This window comes from Delphinus delphis, chromosome 3 (assembly GCF_949987515.2).
Source record: "Delphinus delphis chromosome 3, mDelDel1.2, whole genome shotgun sequence".
NCBI classification, from domain to species: domain Eukaryota; kingdom Metazoa; phylum Chordata; class Mammalia; order Artiodactyla; family Delphinidae; genus Delphinus; species Delphinus delphis.
In genome coordinates, this window is record NC_082685.1 from 26,216,658 (window position 1) to 26,234,273 (window position 17,616).

A 17,616-nucleotide genomic window follows, 5' to 3' on the forward strand; every position below is an offset into this window, starting at 1 on the left:
TTCTGTTTACATTGTAGAAAACTCCCTGTGGCTGCAGGAAAGATGGAAGGAGGAGACGGGAATAAAGGAGGCCAGAGATGAGGCTGTTGCTGTGGCCCAGGTGAGAGGCGATGGAGGCCCGGATGGAATCGTGGTGAAGTAGCGCTGAAGTCCAAGGACCTGAGAAGCGGTAATAAAGGGGAATGAATAGGATGTGGGGGGAGACTGGATATGGTAAAAGAGTCAAGAATTATCTGCAAGTTCCGAGCAGGGCAGCTAGCGTTCACTGAAATGGGGGATGTGGAGAGAGAATGCCTTCGCCCCACCGCGCCTTGAGTGGGGATGGTACGGCCGGCGCCATTTGTCCTGCAGAAGGCCTAGCCCAGGCAGCCTGCCCAGAGAACTGGCCAAAGAGAGATGGGCTAGTGGAGGGTGCCCAGTTTGGTACCGGACGTCAGGGTAATTCCAAGCTCTTTTTGGGTACAGAGATGGGCCCCCAGAGCCAAGTTCTGGGATGCTCTCTGCCTCTGGCTTCCCGCCACAGGCATCATCTGCAGAGAATATTCAAAGATGTAAACATGATGATTTCATCAAGGTCCGCGTGTCAGGGGACACATGTGCAGGCGATGGCAGCCCATCAAACCGTGGAAATTCTGACCCGGGAGGTTCAGACAAAACAATGTGGAGGCTTCCCTCCCCCGCATCCCCTCTGGCCTGTGCCCAGTTCTCAAACATGGTTAATTAATGTAATGAATTATGACAAACGTGTATGGTGCCTCTGATTTGCTGACAGCTGATACAAACAGAGGCCGTGGCCAAGAATCTCAATGCATACATTGCGCGTGCGCACGCACGCACACACACGCACACACACACACACACACACACACACACACACACCACAATTCCACCAAAAATAGCTTGCAACTGGGTTTGTAATTCAGTGACTTTTCCATCTGTACTGGAACATGGCAAGAAGTGACTGCTGCTGCTAAGGGTAAAAGGAAGAGTTGGAAATATGCTGCTACCTATTTTTTTTATTATAAAGCCCTTTTTTCTTAACCACTGTCTCTCCCTAGGACACACGTTCATTGGTTACCTTTAGCCAACCCTGCATTCTATGAGGGAAGGGACCCACATTCACTGAGGGCCTACTATGTGCCAAGGGCTTTATATACTAAGTCTGAACTCTTGGTTGCAAGCAACGGAACACCAACTGAATCAGCTTAGGGTAAAACAAAAAGGGGTGGGGTGTAGAAAGGACCTTGAAATATCTCATACAATCAAACAAAATTGAACATTCAAGGCATAAGAAGGGCAGGGAATGGGACTTCCCTGGTGGCTCAGTGGTTAAGAATCCACCTACCAATGCAGGGGACACAGGTTTGATTCCTGGTCTGGGAAGATCCCATGTGCCACGGAGCAACAAAGCCTGTGCACCGCAGCTACTGAGCCTGCGCTCTGGAGCCCATGAGCCACAACTACTGAACCCACATGCTGCAACTACCGAGCCCGAGCGCTGCAACTACTGAAGCCCACCTCATGCCTAGAGCCCGTGCTCCGCAACAAGAGAAGCCACTGCAATGAGAAGCCTGTGCACCGCAACGAAGAGTAGCCCCTGCTCACTGCAACTAGAGAAAGCCTGTGCACAGCAATGAAGACCCAACACAGCCAAAAAATAAATTTAAAAAAAAATTCAAAAAAAAAAAAAAGGGCAGGGAAGTAGCTAGAGCCAGTGACTCAAATTCCAGCAGAGCTGAGCAAGCACTCTCTCCTTCTCTCTCTCATAATCAATTCTCATTTTTCATGGATTCTGTATTTGTAAATTTGTCTACTTGCTAAAATTTATTTGCAAACCCTAGATCAATATTTGTGGCATTTTCACAGTCATTTGTGGACATTCACAGAGTGGAGAAAAACTTGAGTCATCCGACACACATGTTCCCAGCTAAGGTCAAACTAGGAGACACTCTGTTTTCTGGTCTCAGCTCCCATGTTATGAAAAAGTGTCCTTTTTGTAAGTCTATTTAATGCCATATTTTTTCTCATTTTAGTGCTTTTTGTTGGTGATTTCACTGTTGAAAACGACCCCCCAAGCATAGCGCTGAGGTGCTGTCTCGTGCTCCTAAGTGCAAGAAGGCTGTGATGTGACTTATGGAGAAAACATGTGCGTTAGATAAGGTTCGTTCAGGAGTGAGTTACAGCGCTGCTGGCTGTGAGTTTAATGGTAATGAATCAACAATGTATGTTAAATAAGGTGTCTTTAAACAGGAACACAAGTAAAACAAAGTTATACACTGATCAGTTGATGAAAATGTTGTGACCAGGGGCTCACAGGAACCTACCCTGTATTTCCGCTAGGAGCAATGGTTGGATATTCACTAGTTCAGTTTGTGGTCACTTTATAGAACATAACTACCATGAATAACAAGAATGAATTGTATCTTCTGTTTCTCCTTCTCTTTTCCTTCCTTCCTCCCTCACTCCAGGTCAGGGTCCTTGGTAGGGCAAGGAACAGGCCAACAGTTCCTAAGTCTCATGTCTCGTAGCTTCTGCCACTAGAAAGAGAATTTTCATGGTTTGACAAATCCTGAGAGAAAATCCTGGGCCAATTGAATATGGTGGGAGTAGGAATAGTCATATATGTACATGGCATCTCCCAGTGAAACCACATAAAACACAGAAGTTCCTGAAAGAACAGAAGTCTATTCTCAAATGACTAGAAAAAACAAAACTGAGCAGACTAACACACACGCACATGCACACGTGTGCATGTACATGTTATTCAATTCTCATTGCACAAGTTTTACCACATTCCCATACTGCCTGTAACATTACCAACTAGTTTTCCTTAAATTGACCCTTTTTTTCCTTTGTTTTAACATATCTGAAAGGAAAATGTATATTTCTGCCATGTATAGAAATTGATCATTAAAATAAATTCATAACTGTTCAAATAAAAAAAAATATTAGCCCATGAACCAATCTAAAACTGATCACATGTTTAGAAACATAGGTTTACGTTTTTGTCTCTGTCCCTGGACTAGGCAATCTGTTCAGAGGGACCATTTCAGCCCAGCACAAGGCCTAGCACAGAGTGAATACTCAGTAAACACTTTATATCTAGGCTAAGATTGCTGCTACCTGCATCTCCCTCCCGTGTATCTTTGGAGAGGAGACTGGCTGAAGAGGAGGAACCACTCAGGAGGAATGGAGGAAAAGAGGGAGGCAGAGAGAGGGGGAATGGGACGCTGCCTAACCTGGCTGAAGCCTATCTGACCTCACCTCTCAGAACTAAGGCTCCATGCACTTAAAATGTACATTTCCTATTGTCTCAGCACCTTTGTCTGGGCTGTATCCCCTTCCCGAAATGCTCTTTTCTTTCTCATGACTCATTCTTCAAATTCTATCTCCTTTTCTGTATTATTAGTTGGGAAGCTTTCAGCAACACGTAACAGAAAACCCGACTGAAACAGACTTACATACAAGAACATTTTGTTATCTCAGACAGTGAGAAGTCTCAAGGCAGGAAGGACCCATGTTGCTTTATTCAGTAGCTGAACAATGGCATCAAGGACCCAGGTTCCTGCCTTCTCTTTTCTCTACCACCCTCAGTATAACAGCTGGTTCTCCTCATGGTTGCAAGAAGGCTACAACAGCTCCAGCCATCACATCCTCACCAAAATCCAGACTCAGAGAAGTGATCATAATTTCCTTGTGTCTGTTTTTAAGGGTTAAGAAACTTCCACAGAAACATGCCCCCACCACCACCACCCCAGACTTCCCCTCATAGCTCATTGGCCAGAATAGAGTCATATGCACCTGTCTTAAGCCAATCACTGGCAAGAGAAGTGCAGTTAGCATGACGGGCTTTGATGAATCAAGACTCACCCCGAGGATGAGATTGGCACAAGCCTTCTCTAAAGTACATGACACCATAGAGAAGCAGGGAACCCGAACAAAATCTGTGTTCTGTACTGCCACATTCTTTTAAATAACTACCCTCAAGTCACTTGGATAAAATCCCTCTTTGGTCCATGGAAGCCTCACGTCTAATGGTTCAAATGTCTCCAGTCTTGTCTCCCTTCTAGATTCTGCACAAAGACTCCTCCACACCATCTATCAAATTCTTTGTCTAGACTTGTTGAATTACTTTGCACTTATCACACCACAGTATAATTTATAATTTATCTGTTTATGTGTCTGTCTTTGTCACTAGGCTGTGAGATCCTTCTGGGGTGGCCCAGAATTGTACTGGGATCTAAGGGCCTGGCCTGCCTAATGCCTAAACCTAACAGGGGAGGCTCAGTGTGAATGCTAGTTACATTGAATTGTGAGGGCAAAGGGGAGGGGTAGGAGAGAGAAGCAAGGAAAAAGGAGAAAAGAGGACAAAGCAGTCAGTGAAATACAGGCTTTGGTTGCAGACAAAACATAGGATGCCTGGAAGAGCCAATTCGCTAACTGGGATGGAGGTTCTATTGTGGGAAATAATCATTTGTTAGCTTAAATAAACCCTTTTGCCTCAATTACATGTAATAGAATACAAAGGTATTGACTTAGCCCGGGAGGAAGGCAGAAGTTCAAACCCACCACTACTTCACTTGCAGGTACTAATTGCCCCAAGGCTTAGGTCAAAGGTTATTGCAGGATTAAAACTGACAGTGAAGACAAAAGCAAGGCCTTGACTCCTGAATTAGCTAATTTGCCCCTCTCTTCTGCTGGCTTACCCTGGCTTCTAATAGACGTGCACTCTTGGCTGGCAGGTCCCTCTGTCCAACAGAGCCACTGTTTGCAGCCCTCTCTGGCTAACCTGAACCTTCATTACTCTCAGGACCTGCCCCAGACCGTCTGGAGGTACAGAAAGCAAGTGTCAGAATGCCCTGGGGGTTGAGGGAAAGCAACTTGGAGGAGCTGATTTCTGGCCTCACAATAATCACAGCATTAGATGAGCACTCATTATGTCCCAGGCACTGTGCCAAGAGCTTTAAAACGTACAAGATGAACCAGGGACAACTTGTCACACCAGGAAGCAAAGAAGCTATCAGAACACTAGGGCAGTGACAAAAGGACGCAAGGGCCAACCTAAGGAGTCCTCACTGGCCAAAGATGGAGGAATCTGACCTTCACAAAGATTAATCACGTCTATGGATTGCAAGACATTAAGTTCCTTAAAATTCTCATGGAGATACTAAAAAAGTGCATTGGTCATCTTTGGAGAATGCTAGTTGATGAATTATTCTGAAAACTGGTAAATAAAGAATCAAGTACTTGTCTTTCCTGTGTGAATTACCTCTTGGGGTAACTGAATAGTTGATGGGGAAGAGTTCTTGTTTACAGAAGAATCCCAGTCAATCACTGCAGAAGAAATGATAGAAGTAGAGAATCACCATTTTGCCGCTCTCCTGAAAAATGGATCTGGGCCAAGGTTTTCCAGCCTCAGCACAATTGACACTTTGGACCAAATAATTCTTTGTGATAGGGCCTGTTCTGTACATGGTATGATGTTTAGCAGCATCCCCAGACTCTACCTACTAGACGCCAGTAGCTGCCCCCCAGTTGTGACAACCAAAACATCCCCACACACCGCCGAGTGTCCTGAAGTCACCCCGGTTGGGAACCACTGATGCAGGCCATGACCCTCTGAGGAACGGAGCCACATCTGACTCGAAAGCAGTCCCCAGAGGTGCCTGAGGAAGGTGTGGTACCCACGAACATCATTCTTGTCCATCAGCCCAAGCCCCAGCCTCCCCAACAAAACAGAAACCCGAGGAGAGTCCTCTAGTAACATCCCCTCCCCCATTTTTGCCAACCAAGTTGCCACTCTTGTGTTGAAATCATAAATCCTCCCCTGGCCTCCTTTCTGTGTTTTCCTGGAGGCTGTGCTCTCTTAGCCAGGTCTTTGCAAATGCTGCTTCTTCTACCTAGAATGTTTCACCCCTCCCACCCACTTCTATTCTTGCCAATGCTTCCTCATTCTTTCAGCTCTCAGCTTCCAGGACCCTTCCTCCAGGAAGTCCTCACTGACTCCCCCTTTGTACTATCCTGGCCCACTGTGTCACTAATCACAGTGTGTGGTCATTTTTAACTGTCTGTCACCTCAGTAAGCCTCTGGGAGGCAGAGATTGCAGAGATTTACTGCTTTATCTCCAAGGAATCCAGCATAGAGTGGGCACTCAGAAAATGTTACAGGCAGGAAAGAAGGGGAAAAGAGGGCAGGAGGGAGGCATGACCCTGCGCTATCTTAGTGCTGGTGTGTACACTTGACTGAGCGTCAGAGTGTGACTGACTGTTCCTGTGTGTGCAGAGCAGGGTGCGTGTGAACTTGGACATATGTGCACCATGCAGGAGTGGCGTGCAAAAATAGGGGCTATGAAAGCCACAGCCTTGACTGTCTCTCTCTCTCTCCCATCCCAGCTGCATCTCCCATCGCTCCACCTTGCGCTTCCTAGCTCCTGCCCTGCCATATTCTGTAAATCTTCATATATTTTTGCTTCTTTCCACCTTCTCCTTGCTGTTCCTTCTGCCTGGACTGCCCTTCCCCGATTTCTCCTTGCAGTTAAATTTCATTCAGCCTTCCTAAGTCTCCTGACCCCTCACCTTTTTCCCAGTTAGTCCTCTGTGCATCCAGAGTTTTGGGGCTCCTATCTACATGCTCTTCTCTTACTGTCTTATAGTCCATCTGTTCACAACGTTCAACTTTGTGCGAGCTCCCCAAGGGCTGCCTCTTGGGGTCTCCCCATGAGACCAAGTTGAGGTACCTCTGTGGTCCCAGCTGCGGAAGGCAGGCAAGCAGCCAGTGCCCTGGGGAATGTTTTCTGATTGTGTAGCTGTGCCTGACTGTAGAGTGTACGGATGCCCGAATTGAACCAGACTGGGGTCTTCACACTTTTTTCTCATGAACCGCCTTAAATAATTTTGAAGAGAATATCTTTTCAGTAGAAACCATGCCATTCACAATTAAGTTCATCTAATTCTAATAAATACACAATAAGAATGAATAAATGAGCAGTGATAAGTGACAGCATATAAGAGATTTCCACCCAAGTGAAAAATGAATGTGAATTTAGGGTAGCCAGTCATCTTTTGGCAAAAGTTAAATGAAAGTATTTCCCCTGCAAGTCTTAATAAATGTTCAAGAAAAGATAAAACACTAACTTTCCTCTGCTACAAGATCTTTTACTCAAATATGACCTGTAGGAAGTAATTTTGGAAGGTTTCATCTCCTCCTTCTTGAAACTGGGCAAAATATTCCACAGAGACATGGACCAAGGAATGGATGGATGAGAAACACACCAGGCTCTTTCTCATCTCAGAGGATGGTGACAGTGCAGCAGGACCCAGACTGGTATTTCAAAGAATGCATTTTCAAAATCTTGAATATCGTCATTCCAAGATGGTTTGATAGGTAGGTAGGTAGGTAGACAGATGGATAGGTAAAGCATGGAATTTAGCCATGTTTGTGTCCCCCAAATAAAATAAATTACTCCCACCATTGATACTTCTTTTGTTTTCATAAGACCATCCCTTAGTAGTGAATGCATTCCAGGTAACATTGGGGGAATGAATCAAAGAGACGAGGTAATTAAAGAAAAATTGCCAATACTCCCACAGCACCTGAATTCAGAATAACCCCACCTGGACCAAAACAGGATCCACATTTTGCCCTTACAGAACAGATCGATATCAAGACAAGGGAAAGCCTGAGGCCTTACGGTAGATTCATGGCGCCATGATTAAAGGGAGCTCCCCACACTGATATCATCCCTTCATTCCATGAGCTAGAGTTTTCTACATCCCAGGCAATGCCTGCAGTGAGATGCAGGGAGGGCAAGAGGCGTACCTCTCTGCTGTACATTGGAGGAGGAACTGTGGAATGTGCGGCAGGAAAGGAGCCAGGGACCATAGGGAAGTTCTCTAGCAGATCAGTTTAGGAAAGAGTACTCAGGAAAGCTGAGGATCTGTCCATCGATTCCTGATTCCTATAAGATTATTGTACCCATGGGCCTCTCAGAAAGACCTCACATAGCACAAGGTATATATATCCCCAGTCTGAAGGTCCTGGATGGGTACAGATGCCCTTACACGGTAGGACAAGATGAGGGAGAAAAGAATGAGGGTAAGAGAAAGGTACAGATCAGTGGTTCTCTAAGTGTGGCCCCCAGAGCAGCAGCAGCAGTATCCACTGGGAACTTGCACATTCTTGGGCCCTCCCCAGACCTATCGAAGCAGAACGTGTAGGGCTGAAGCCTGGCAGTCTGTGTGTTAACAAGCCCTTCTGGAGCTTCTGATGCACACCCAAGTGGAGAACACTGGAGCAGACTTCTATTGCTTTTGCCCCTTTATTCTGGTAATAACACTTCCATATTCCTTTGGGAAACCACCCCTGTGCCCCTTTCAGACCTTACAGTTGGTGGAACTGGCCAATGGTCGCCCCCCAACTCCAGCTCCAAGGAGGACTTGCCCATGACGTAGGTCTTGTCACTGAAAGATTCTGTCTCCCTGATCACAGTGATTGGCTCAAGAATAGAAAGAACTGATCCAATCAGAATCAGCCCTGGGACTTTTACTGAAGCCTCTGAAAAAGGTATGTTCCGTTTTCTCTGAAGTTATTAAGTCAGTAAGATGTAAGGAACTACAGGGAAAATCTTCCTGAGAATGAAGCCAATGTAGCAGAAACTGGGAGAGGAGCCTGGGCAGCTGGATCCAGCTTTGCCTGAAGCCAGTGCCTATGTACTTTTCTGTTCTACAAGCCAATACATTTCCTTATAAGCTTAAGTCAGATTTCATGTGTTTCTGTCCATTGTAGCCAAAGAACCCAGAAACAGAGACAGAAGTGGAGATTTGGCGGGAGTAGAGAGGTAAGATTCTCAAACCCGATGGACCTAGTTTCAAATCCTGGCTTCACTGCTTACTAACTGAGTGATTTTGAGCATATCACTTTGCCTCTTTGATCCTCTGTCCTTGGCTAGAACAGGTTAAGACCAACTCCCTGGGGGGCTGCTTTGTGGTAATAAGAGTCATGTGCAAGATTCCAGGAGTCTGATGGATGACTTTAACCAAGCCTTGACCTACTTGACCTTGACCTTTTCAGAGCCTCAGTTTCCTCAGTTGGTAGGAAGCAGATAAAAATAACTACCTCAGAGGATTATGGTGAGACTTAAAAAAGAGAACTGGATAAAATGCCCACACAGAGCTGGTGCTCGGTAGGTGACAGTTAGCCCTGCCTGGCTTAGGTAAATGAAATTTCAGTCTGACAGTCTTTCAAAATGAGTCAGCACCTCTGACCCACCCTAGGGGCCACAACAGGTCCTGCAGCTGCAGTGGTCAGTCCGGCAGACCGGAACATTCAAAGACTTTCTCCTTCCACAAGTGGAGGAGCTGGGCAGAAATTCTAGCAAGTGCTAAATAGGTCCGTGAAGCCGCCCAAGGGACGGGAGGAATGCCTGGTTCATTAACGGCCTGCTCTGCAGGGGTCCACGCACCGGGGCTTCCCGCCGTCTTCTCTCCTTGCCAGAGCTGGAAACCTCAGCCAGGGGGCCAGGCAGTTCCAGACAGGATAGCAAGGGTGAGCCTCGCCACCATCTGGTCCCCAACTCCCCACCTAATGTTTGTAACAGACCCGCTACCTAATTGCATGGTTGGGGGGCAGCCTTCACATCTTTAGCACTTCATTCACTACTGTTTCTTTGGAAGCCCCAATCCTGGGGCTGTGGAGGGAGGCCTCTGCCCATTTATGAGGCTTTCAAGCCCCAAGCATCCCAGCCCAGTCTTGTTAGGCTCCAGCTGGGCAGGCAGCCAGGAGAGCATTTCATTCCCACACTCAGCCTGGGGCTATACCCGCTGCCCCGCCCCTCAGTTTACCTGGTTGGTAGGAAAACCCCCAGACCCAGCCTCTCCTTGTTGTCATGTCCTCCCCACCCACCCAGTAGGGACACTCTACTTCTCTTGCCCCAGACTTTGGTGCTTTATTCCCCTCTCCAACCCCAACAAAAGCAGGGACGAGGAGGAATGGTGGGGAAGTGGAAAGGAGAAACAGGGAAGCCTGGATTCAAATCCGGCTCTGTCACTTTCTATCATGAAACCTACGGCCAGTTGCATCCTTCTGTGGGTCTCAGTTTCCCTATCTACAAAATGGGCCTTCTAACACCTATCTTGCAATGTCCTTGTGCCAATCAAATGTTATGATAGTAATAGCTAAGGTACCACCAAGAGCTTACTCTGCACCAGGAACCATCCTGAACAAGGTGTGTGTCCATCACTGTCATCATAAGGATCAGTCTAGAATAGGTGCCTGATAGATGTCACTTCCCTCTCCTACGCCAGTGGCCAGGGGAGGGGTGGCCATAGAGGGAGGAGACTAAATCCAAACAATGCCCAAGGGTGGGGTGGGTAGGTAGAAAGCTCGCTCTCGTCTCCAAACCCACTTCTCTCCCGATGTGGGGACAGATCCTACTCTTCTTGCTTACTAGCCCCTTGAAATGCTAGGCAAGGGTCCATCTCTATTCACTTCTGGCACAGAGCACAGAGTAGGGGTGAGGGGCAAGAGGGTGAGGGTCTGGGATAAAGAGACCTCAACCATCTCCTTCCGCCCTCTACTTTTTTGGGTCAGAGAAGCAAATTTTGGAAGGATGCTAAGAGGGACCTGGCTGGCCACTGAAGGGGCCCTCTGACCCTTGACCTCCCTGGAAGAGCACCGACTCACCTCCCTTTGCTATATACCCTGCTGTTTTATTATCAGCATCATCTCTATTCATTGGTCATCTAATGGGCTCTGTCATTAACTTGCTGGGTGCCCTGGAGCGAGTAACTTCCCCTGTCTGAGTCGTGGTTCCTTCCTCTCTAAAGTGATGAGGTTGGGACTTCCCTGGTGGTCCAGTGGTTAAGACTCTGCGCTTCCACTGCAGGGGCCATGGGTTTGATCCCTGGTCAGGGAACTAAGGTCCCGCATGCTGCTGGGGCCACGGACAAAAAAAAAAAAAAAAAAAAAAAAAGTTGAAGGGAGGTGGAGAGAAAAGACTGAGGATAAAATACTTGCATGGGTGCCTTCCAGCTCTTACTAGGCAGGAATAATCCCCAATAATTTGCTCTCCTATCTCTTTTGAACATTACATGTGCCCTGCAACGTAAAAACAGTTGGATTAATGAAGGATATTGCCTCACAGAAAAGACACGATGTGCCCAGTGTCATACAGCTGGCCAAGTGGCCAAGAGGAAAACAAACTCAGGTACCTTAGGTCCCAGATATCTGTGACCTCTGGGACACTGATATCTTGGGGAGGATCCAGAGGGTCAGGGATGGGCCAAAATTAGGCACCTGAAAATGTGGTTTATATCTGCCTCCTTCCTCCGGGGAGCGGGGGGGGGGATGGGAGATGATGGACATAGAGGCAGGATCAGGGGGCTAGGGGGAAAGACTGAAACTCTGGACAGATGCTGAGTGCTCCAAGCATCCAGGCTGGCGTCAAGCCATAGCTCTAGGAACAGACGGACTTGGGTTCAAATCCCAGCTCCTCTACTGACTATCTATGTGACCTCAGGCAAGTGACTTCACCTCTCTGAGCCTGCTCTATAAAGTGAAGCTAAAAATGCCCACCCCAGGGAATTCCCTCGCTGTTCATTGGTTAGGACTCCACAATTTCATTGCCAAGGGCTGGGGTTCCATCCCCGGTTGGGGAACTAAGATCCCACACCCTGCAAGCCACGCAGCGTGGCAAAAATAAATAAACAATAATTTTAAAAAATTAAAATGCCCACCCCAAAGGCTGCTTGGGTGGATTCAATAAGATCATGCTTGGTACATAGTAGGTGTTTCAAAAGCGATGGCTGTTATTACTGGGGCTCTACTCAGTTGGACTGTGGAAACACTCATTCAGTTCTTCCCTTAAGCAAGCATCCTAAGACATCATCCTTGGCTGAGAAATCTTCTTGCCAGTCCACTGCACTTATCATTAACATATTTCTCATAGCTCAGGAAATATCCAGAAAGCTCTGTCCCCATCTTCCAAAGTCAGACCCCGAGAGGGGAGGTGACTCGCTCCAGGGCACGCAGCAAGTCTCTACGTCAGGGCTCTCCAAACCCCAGGCCATGGACCAGTAGCGATCCATGGAGTGTTAGGAACTGGGCCTCAGAGCACGAGGTGAGCAGAGGGCAGGCGAGTGAGTGAAGCTTCCTCTGTATTTACAGCCGCTCCCCATCGCTCACATTACCGCCTGAGCTCTGCCTCCCGTCAGATCAGCGGCTCATAGGAGCGCGAACCCTACTCTGAACTGCACACGCGAGGGATTTAGGTTGCACACTCCTTGTGAGAATCTAATGCCTGATGATCTGAGGTGGAGCCAAGGCGGTGACGCAAGTGCTGGGGAGCGGCTGCAAATACACATTATCATCAGCAGAGAGGTTTGACTGCACAGAGACCATAATCAATCAATTGCTTGCAGGCATATCAAAACCCTATCAGTGAGTGGCAAGTGACAGTTAAGCTGCATCTTACGGAGTAGACTGGACGTAAGCAACACACTTCGGGTGTCACTGTCTCCCATCACCCCCAGAAGGGCCCATCTAGTTGTACAAGCTCAGGGCTCCCACCGATCCTGCATTATGGTGAGTTGTATAATTATTTCAATATATATTATAATGTAATAATAATAGAAATATAGTGCACAATAAATGTAATGCACTTGAATCATCCCAAAACCATACCCCCTCCCCCATCACTGGTCCATGAGAACAATCGTCTTCCATGAAACCGGTCCCTGGTGCCAGAAAGGGTGGGGACCACTGCTCTAGAGGGCCAAGGAAAGGAAATCATCAGGGGCCCCATGGCCCCTGAGAGGGAGCAAAGGCAAGGCGTTGGGTGTGGGAGGTACCAGCAGCCTGTGGGATGAGGATGGAGGCCTGAGGATGTGCTGGGGGGAAGAGGCAGGCATAGCCAGCAGCGGGAGGTAGGGCAGGGTCCTTATGGCCTCAGGCAGCCCCAGGCTGGAGTCTGCCCGCCCTTCTCCATGCAGTAGCCAGAGGAGTCCCTTTCAAGTGTAAGGCACATCACATGTGGCTCCCCATCTCGCTCCAAATAAAAAAGTTCAAGTCTGGCCCCCTCCAAAACTCAGCCTCCCTCGTCCATTCTGCAGTAGCCCCACCGGGCCCTCCTTATTCCGTTGACAGGCCTCCAGGCCTTAGCACTCTCTCTTCCCTCTGCCCGGAATGCTCTTCCCCTCAGTGTTTGCATGGGTACCCCCTCCAGAGCCTTCCCTGACCGTTCTGTCTAAAATAGTAGCCCCATCGCCTCCAACCCCTCACCCTATTTTCTTTTTCCTTACGATTTACCACTACCTGACATATTTTATATTTATTTGGCTTACTGTATCTTCCCCAATGGAATGTAAGCTCCATGAGGGCAAGGGCTCTGCTCAGCTCACTGCGGTATCTCCAGCATCTGGCACAGAGTAAACAGTACATATTTAACAGATGAATGAATGACTGGTTGATTGAACTCCGGTGCCACGATTTTCTAGCTTGGATTGCTTTGGGCAGGTCATTTCACTTCTCTGAAACCTCCAATGCAAAAGATAGTACATATCCATCTCATAGGGTTATTGTTTCAATAAGATAATAGAGGGTGAAAGGGACTGGCACATAATAGGTGCCCAATAAATAACAACCACAATCATTATCACCAAGGATCTCAAACTCAGTCACCCGCTCCCTGAGGTCTTGGGCATGTCAGTGATCTCTCCGAGCCCCAGTCTGTTCACCTGTCAAACTCTGTCCCACACAAGGGATGTTTGCTGGATGCCTGGGCGGTGGACATGAAGCACATAGCGGGGGTCTGACACCCAGTAAGCACTCACCAAGTGGCAGGTACTTCAGTCCTAGAGGGTCTAGGATTTGGATACCGGCCCCACCACTTTTTCCATGACCTCGGGGAAGCAGACAAACTTTTCCTCATCTATAAAATGGGGATAATGATAGTACCTTCTTCGCAAGTGATGAGGAGGTCACAGTGAGATTGTGCACCTGAAAGGGCTTCACGAAGCCCTCAGGAGATGTGATGTGACAGGCAGGAGGGCGAGCCACAGACACACAGGACGCAGGATGCGGCCCAGGGATAAAGAAAGATAGAACCAAGCATTGTGCTTGGCCTGAGCTCAGAGGCGGGTCATAGAGGGAGCTTGGAAGAAGCCAAGCTCCATCCCTGTCCCGGAGCTCTCCGCAGAGAAGGTGCTACTGTCCCCCACGCCACCCCCCAGGCCTGCCCCTTCCTTCTCCGTAGGGCCTCACGGGGGACCTCTTCTGGCCATTCTTGGCAAGCGGCGTTTTCAAGGGAGGCAGGTGACAACAGCAGGACCCTTATAAGAGGCACCTTTGCCTCAATCAACCTCAAGCCCGATCTGCTTTCCACCTCCACATCCTGGGGCAGGCCCTAGGAAAGAAGACGTAGGAGAAAAGGCCCCTGGAAGTTCACGATGCCAAACACACTTCTCGTGCTCCAGCCCGCGAAAGCCTGAGGAGAGAAACACCAGGTCCCCTCCTGACCTGGGCCCTCTGACCCCCTCCACCACCCGAAGGAGAGTGGGGACCACCACTGCCTTTTTCAGCCTGTGCCTGGCAAAACCCAGGTGTCAACTCCACAAATGACTCAGTCAGTAATCCCTAGACTGCAAATTCCATGAAGCATGATTTTTTTTTTGTCTGTTTTGTTCTTTGATGAATTTTCAATACCTAAAAGAGTGCCTGGCATTTAGTAAGGGCTAAATAAATATATGTTGAATAAGTGATTCCACTAATAAGTCAGTGAATGAAGCAGAGAATCATTGCTAGCAAGAGAATTACTATAAGTGAAGTTCCCTGCGGGCTGGGATTTTTTTTTCTTGTGTTCTTTGATAAGTCCCCAGGGCCTTGAAAGGCCTTGGAACATAGGAGGTGCAGAGTAAATGTATGTGAGAGCATATGCATGTGAACATATGACTGAGTAAACCACTGAATCATGACTCGCTAGAATTTAATCTTTCTGGAGGCAAGGGTTTCCATCTGCTTTGTTTAAGGCTGCATTCTCAGCGCCTACAACAGTGCCTGGAGCATAGCCCGTGTCGAATGAATGAGTGAATGAATGAATGAGTAAGCAAGGCCCCAGCTCTCAGCCCAATGACCTCAGACTGAGAAGAATGAAACACAAAGGGCACCTGAGCCCTGCCCCCGGCCACCACTCGCCTCATGGTTTTTTAAATAATTTGTCGATTGTTTTTAATTGTTGAGGCAGTAATACTTGGTTCATGAAACTGCAATATACAGAGAGGTGAAATAAATAGCTTATATATATATAATATATATAATATAGCTGGTTTTAAAATATTCCCTTATTCATTGGTGTACTAGGTCACGTGAGTCATGGAAGGTTGATAGCAGCATCCTCCAGAACTGTGAGCAATGCAGGGTCACCATGATTGGACGAGGCCGTCTGTCGTCGGAAGTCGAGGCGCCGAGAATTCCGAGGGGCACACCTTCCCTGCGCGGTGTCTCAGGGCAGCTTGCAGCAGACAATAAATAAATGACTGCAAACCAGAGAGCGATTTTTGTTGGGAGTCTGGGGCAGGGACAGGGGATTGGGAAAGAGGGGGGAGTATGTTGGGGGTGAGGGGATACTACTTTCTCTTTGTTTTTCTCTCTCTCTTTTTTGTTGTTTTTTTTTTTGCTTTTTTTGTCTTTTTTTTGTCTTTCTTTCTTTTTTTTTTTTTTTTTTTTTTTGCTTTCAGAACCTTTGGGAAAAAGGACTTTGGTTTCTCAGAGTGTCGTTTTCCTCATTCAAGTCCTCCTCTGGGGACAAGTTTAGAGTTGTCTGTTCCTAGAGAGACACAAGCACCTGTGTGTTGACAACAGTCCCTTGGTGTGAGTCTTTTGTCATAGGGAGTTTCAAGTCAACAATAAAATCCTTATCGCTCCCCTCCCCCAAGAATTTTGGTTCAGTTTTTTGTCTTCTTTTAAACACAATATACAAAAATAGAAATTCTTCCTTATTTTTCATGTAAAAATATTCCTCTGATTGCAGTTCTCTGTGAGTGTGAGTGTGGGCTGGGGAAGCCTGGCGGGGCCACAGCGGGGCCAGCCTAGCCGGGGTGTGTGGGGCGGATCCGCCGGGACCGCTTGGTCACTGTGGTGTACTTGAAGGGCTTCTGCAGCTCTGCCTGTCCCTTGGGGTAGCGCTTCATGAAGTGGACGTCCTGCTGGTTCTCCCGGGTCTTGGGGCCCTTCCGTGGCCGCCCCTTCTTGGTGAAGCCCACGTACCAGCCAGAGTACTTGGCCGACATCAGGGCTGTGTAGTTGTTCTCCAGGACCTTCTCGATGAACACACACTCTTTGCTGGTGCCATCGGGCTGCGGGAAGAGAGAGGAGGAGGTGAGAAGGGGGAGGGCGGGCACAAGGGACAGGGCTATGTAGAGAGGGCATGAGCAGGTGGCCAAGGCTTGGGGTCGTGGAGTAGAGAGGGCCTGACCCAAGCTTTGGCCTCAGCAATTTCACTCCCTGGATCTATGGAGTGGATTTGTCATACTAGCCCCTGCATCCTTCCCTGCTCACCAGTTAGGTAACATCCTCCCATTACCACTCAGGGATCCATCTCTTCCACTCTCCGCACTGTAACCAGGGGCTTCCGCCTCAGCTCTACTAGAACAAGAGGCCTAGACCTGACCACTCAAAACGTTATTTCCCATGACCAGTGCAGAGCACAGCACGTGGCCTGAGCCATCCAATCAGCGTTCCTCGAGACCCTTGTGTACGTAATCCCCAAAAATCACAGGCCGATTTACACTTGGGAAACACGTAATGCTGAAGCTAAGGCAGCCATTGTACCACGATGAGGGGAAATTCTGTCTGACGACAAAGCCAGCTTGGAGCAAGGAAAGCCGAGAGGAAGAGAATGACAGAAACCGCGTCCTCCTCACATCTTTTAGCTTCTGGACCGAGCTGCATCTGGGGTTCAAGTTACCTCACTGTTATGTGGGCTAACAATATCTCATGTCCTTTAAAAACAGTTGAGAGTGTCCTACCACATGCAACAGAAAGGAGTCCCAAGTGATGTGCGCTAAACCTGAGATGAAGCCAACTACTCAACTGCCAATCAACTCCACTGTTATATAGTTAAATATAAATTCCATTACATGTGGGATGCGGGACATCTTACTGTTTGGTGTGAAGAGTGGTGGGAGCCTCTAAAAATAAGAGTTTGGGCATGGCCAAACTTCAAAGCCTGTAGCCGTGGTTCTGAGATTTCAGGGTCCCAGGTGAGCTCCCTGGGAGACTATGCTAGGCAAGGAGCACTAGATTCAGAGTCAGAAGTTGAATCCACTCTAGCACTTCCTTATGTGACCTCAGGCTAGTTAATTCCACTCTAAACTTTGGATTCCTCGCCTGGATCAAAGAGGGAAAACGACTCCTGCGCCATAGAGATGTTATGAGGAATGACGCTTATAAACGAGCCTGGCACACAGTAGGAACATGTTAAATTATTCCTGAAGAGCAGGTGGTTCGGACAGTCTGGCCTCCCTCCTTGGATCTGGACAAAGAGTGGTGCGAAGCAGGCTTTCAATCTCCTCCTTGAGAAAGTCGAGTTGCTCTGTGTGGAAGAGTGGGAAACACACAAAGTT

General features: G+C 47.9%; 1 protein-coding gene across 1 annotated transcript in view; it reads right to left on the minus strand.

The window, feature by feature from the left end:
- Nucleotides 1–15,838: 15,838 nt before the first annotated feature.
- FGF18 (fibroblast growth factor 18) overlaps nt 15,839–17,616 on the minus strand; it is a 34,197-nt gene continuing 32,419 nt past the window's right edge. Inside the window, exon 5 of the mRNA XM_060006795.2 lies at nt 15,839–16,347. Within this exon, the coding sequence (XP_059862778.1) occupies nt 16,081–16,347 (267 nt within the window). The 3' untranslated portion in view covers nt 15,839–16,080. The remainder of the gene's footprint in view (nt 16,348–17,616) is intronic.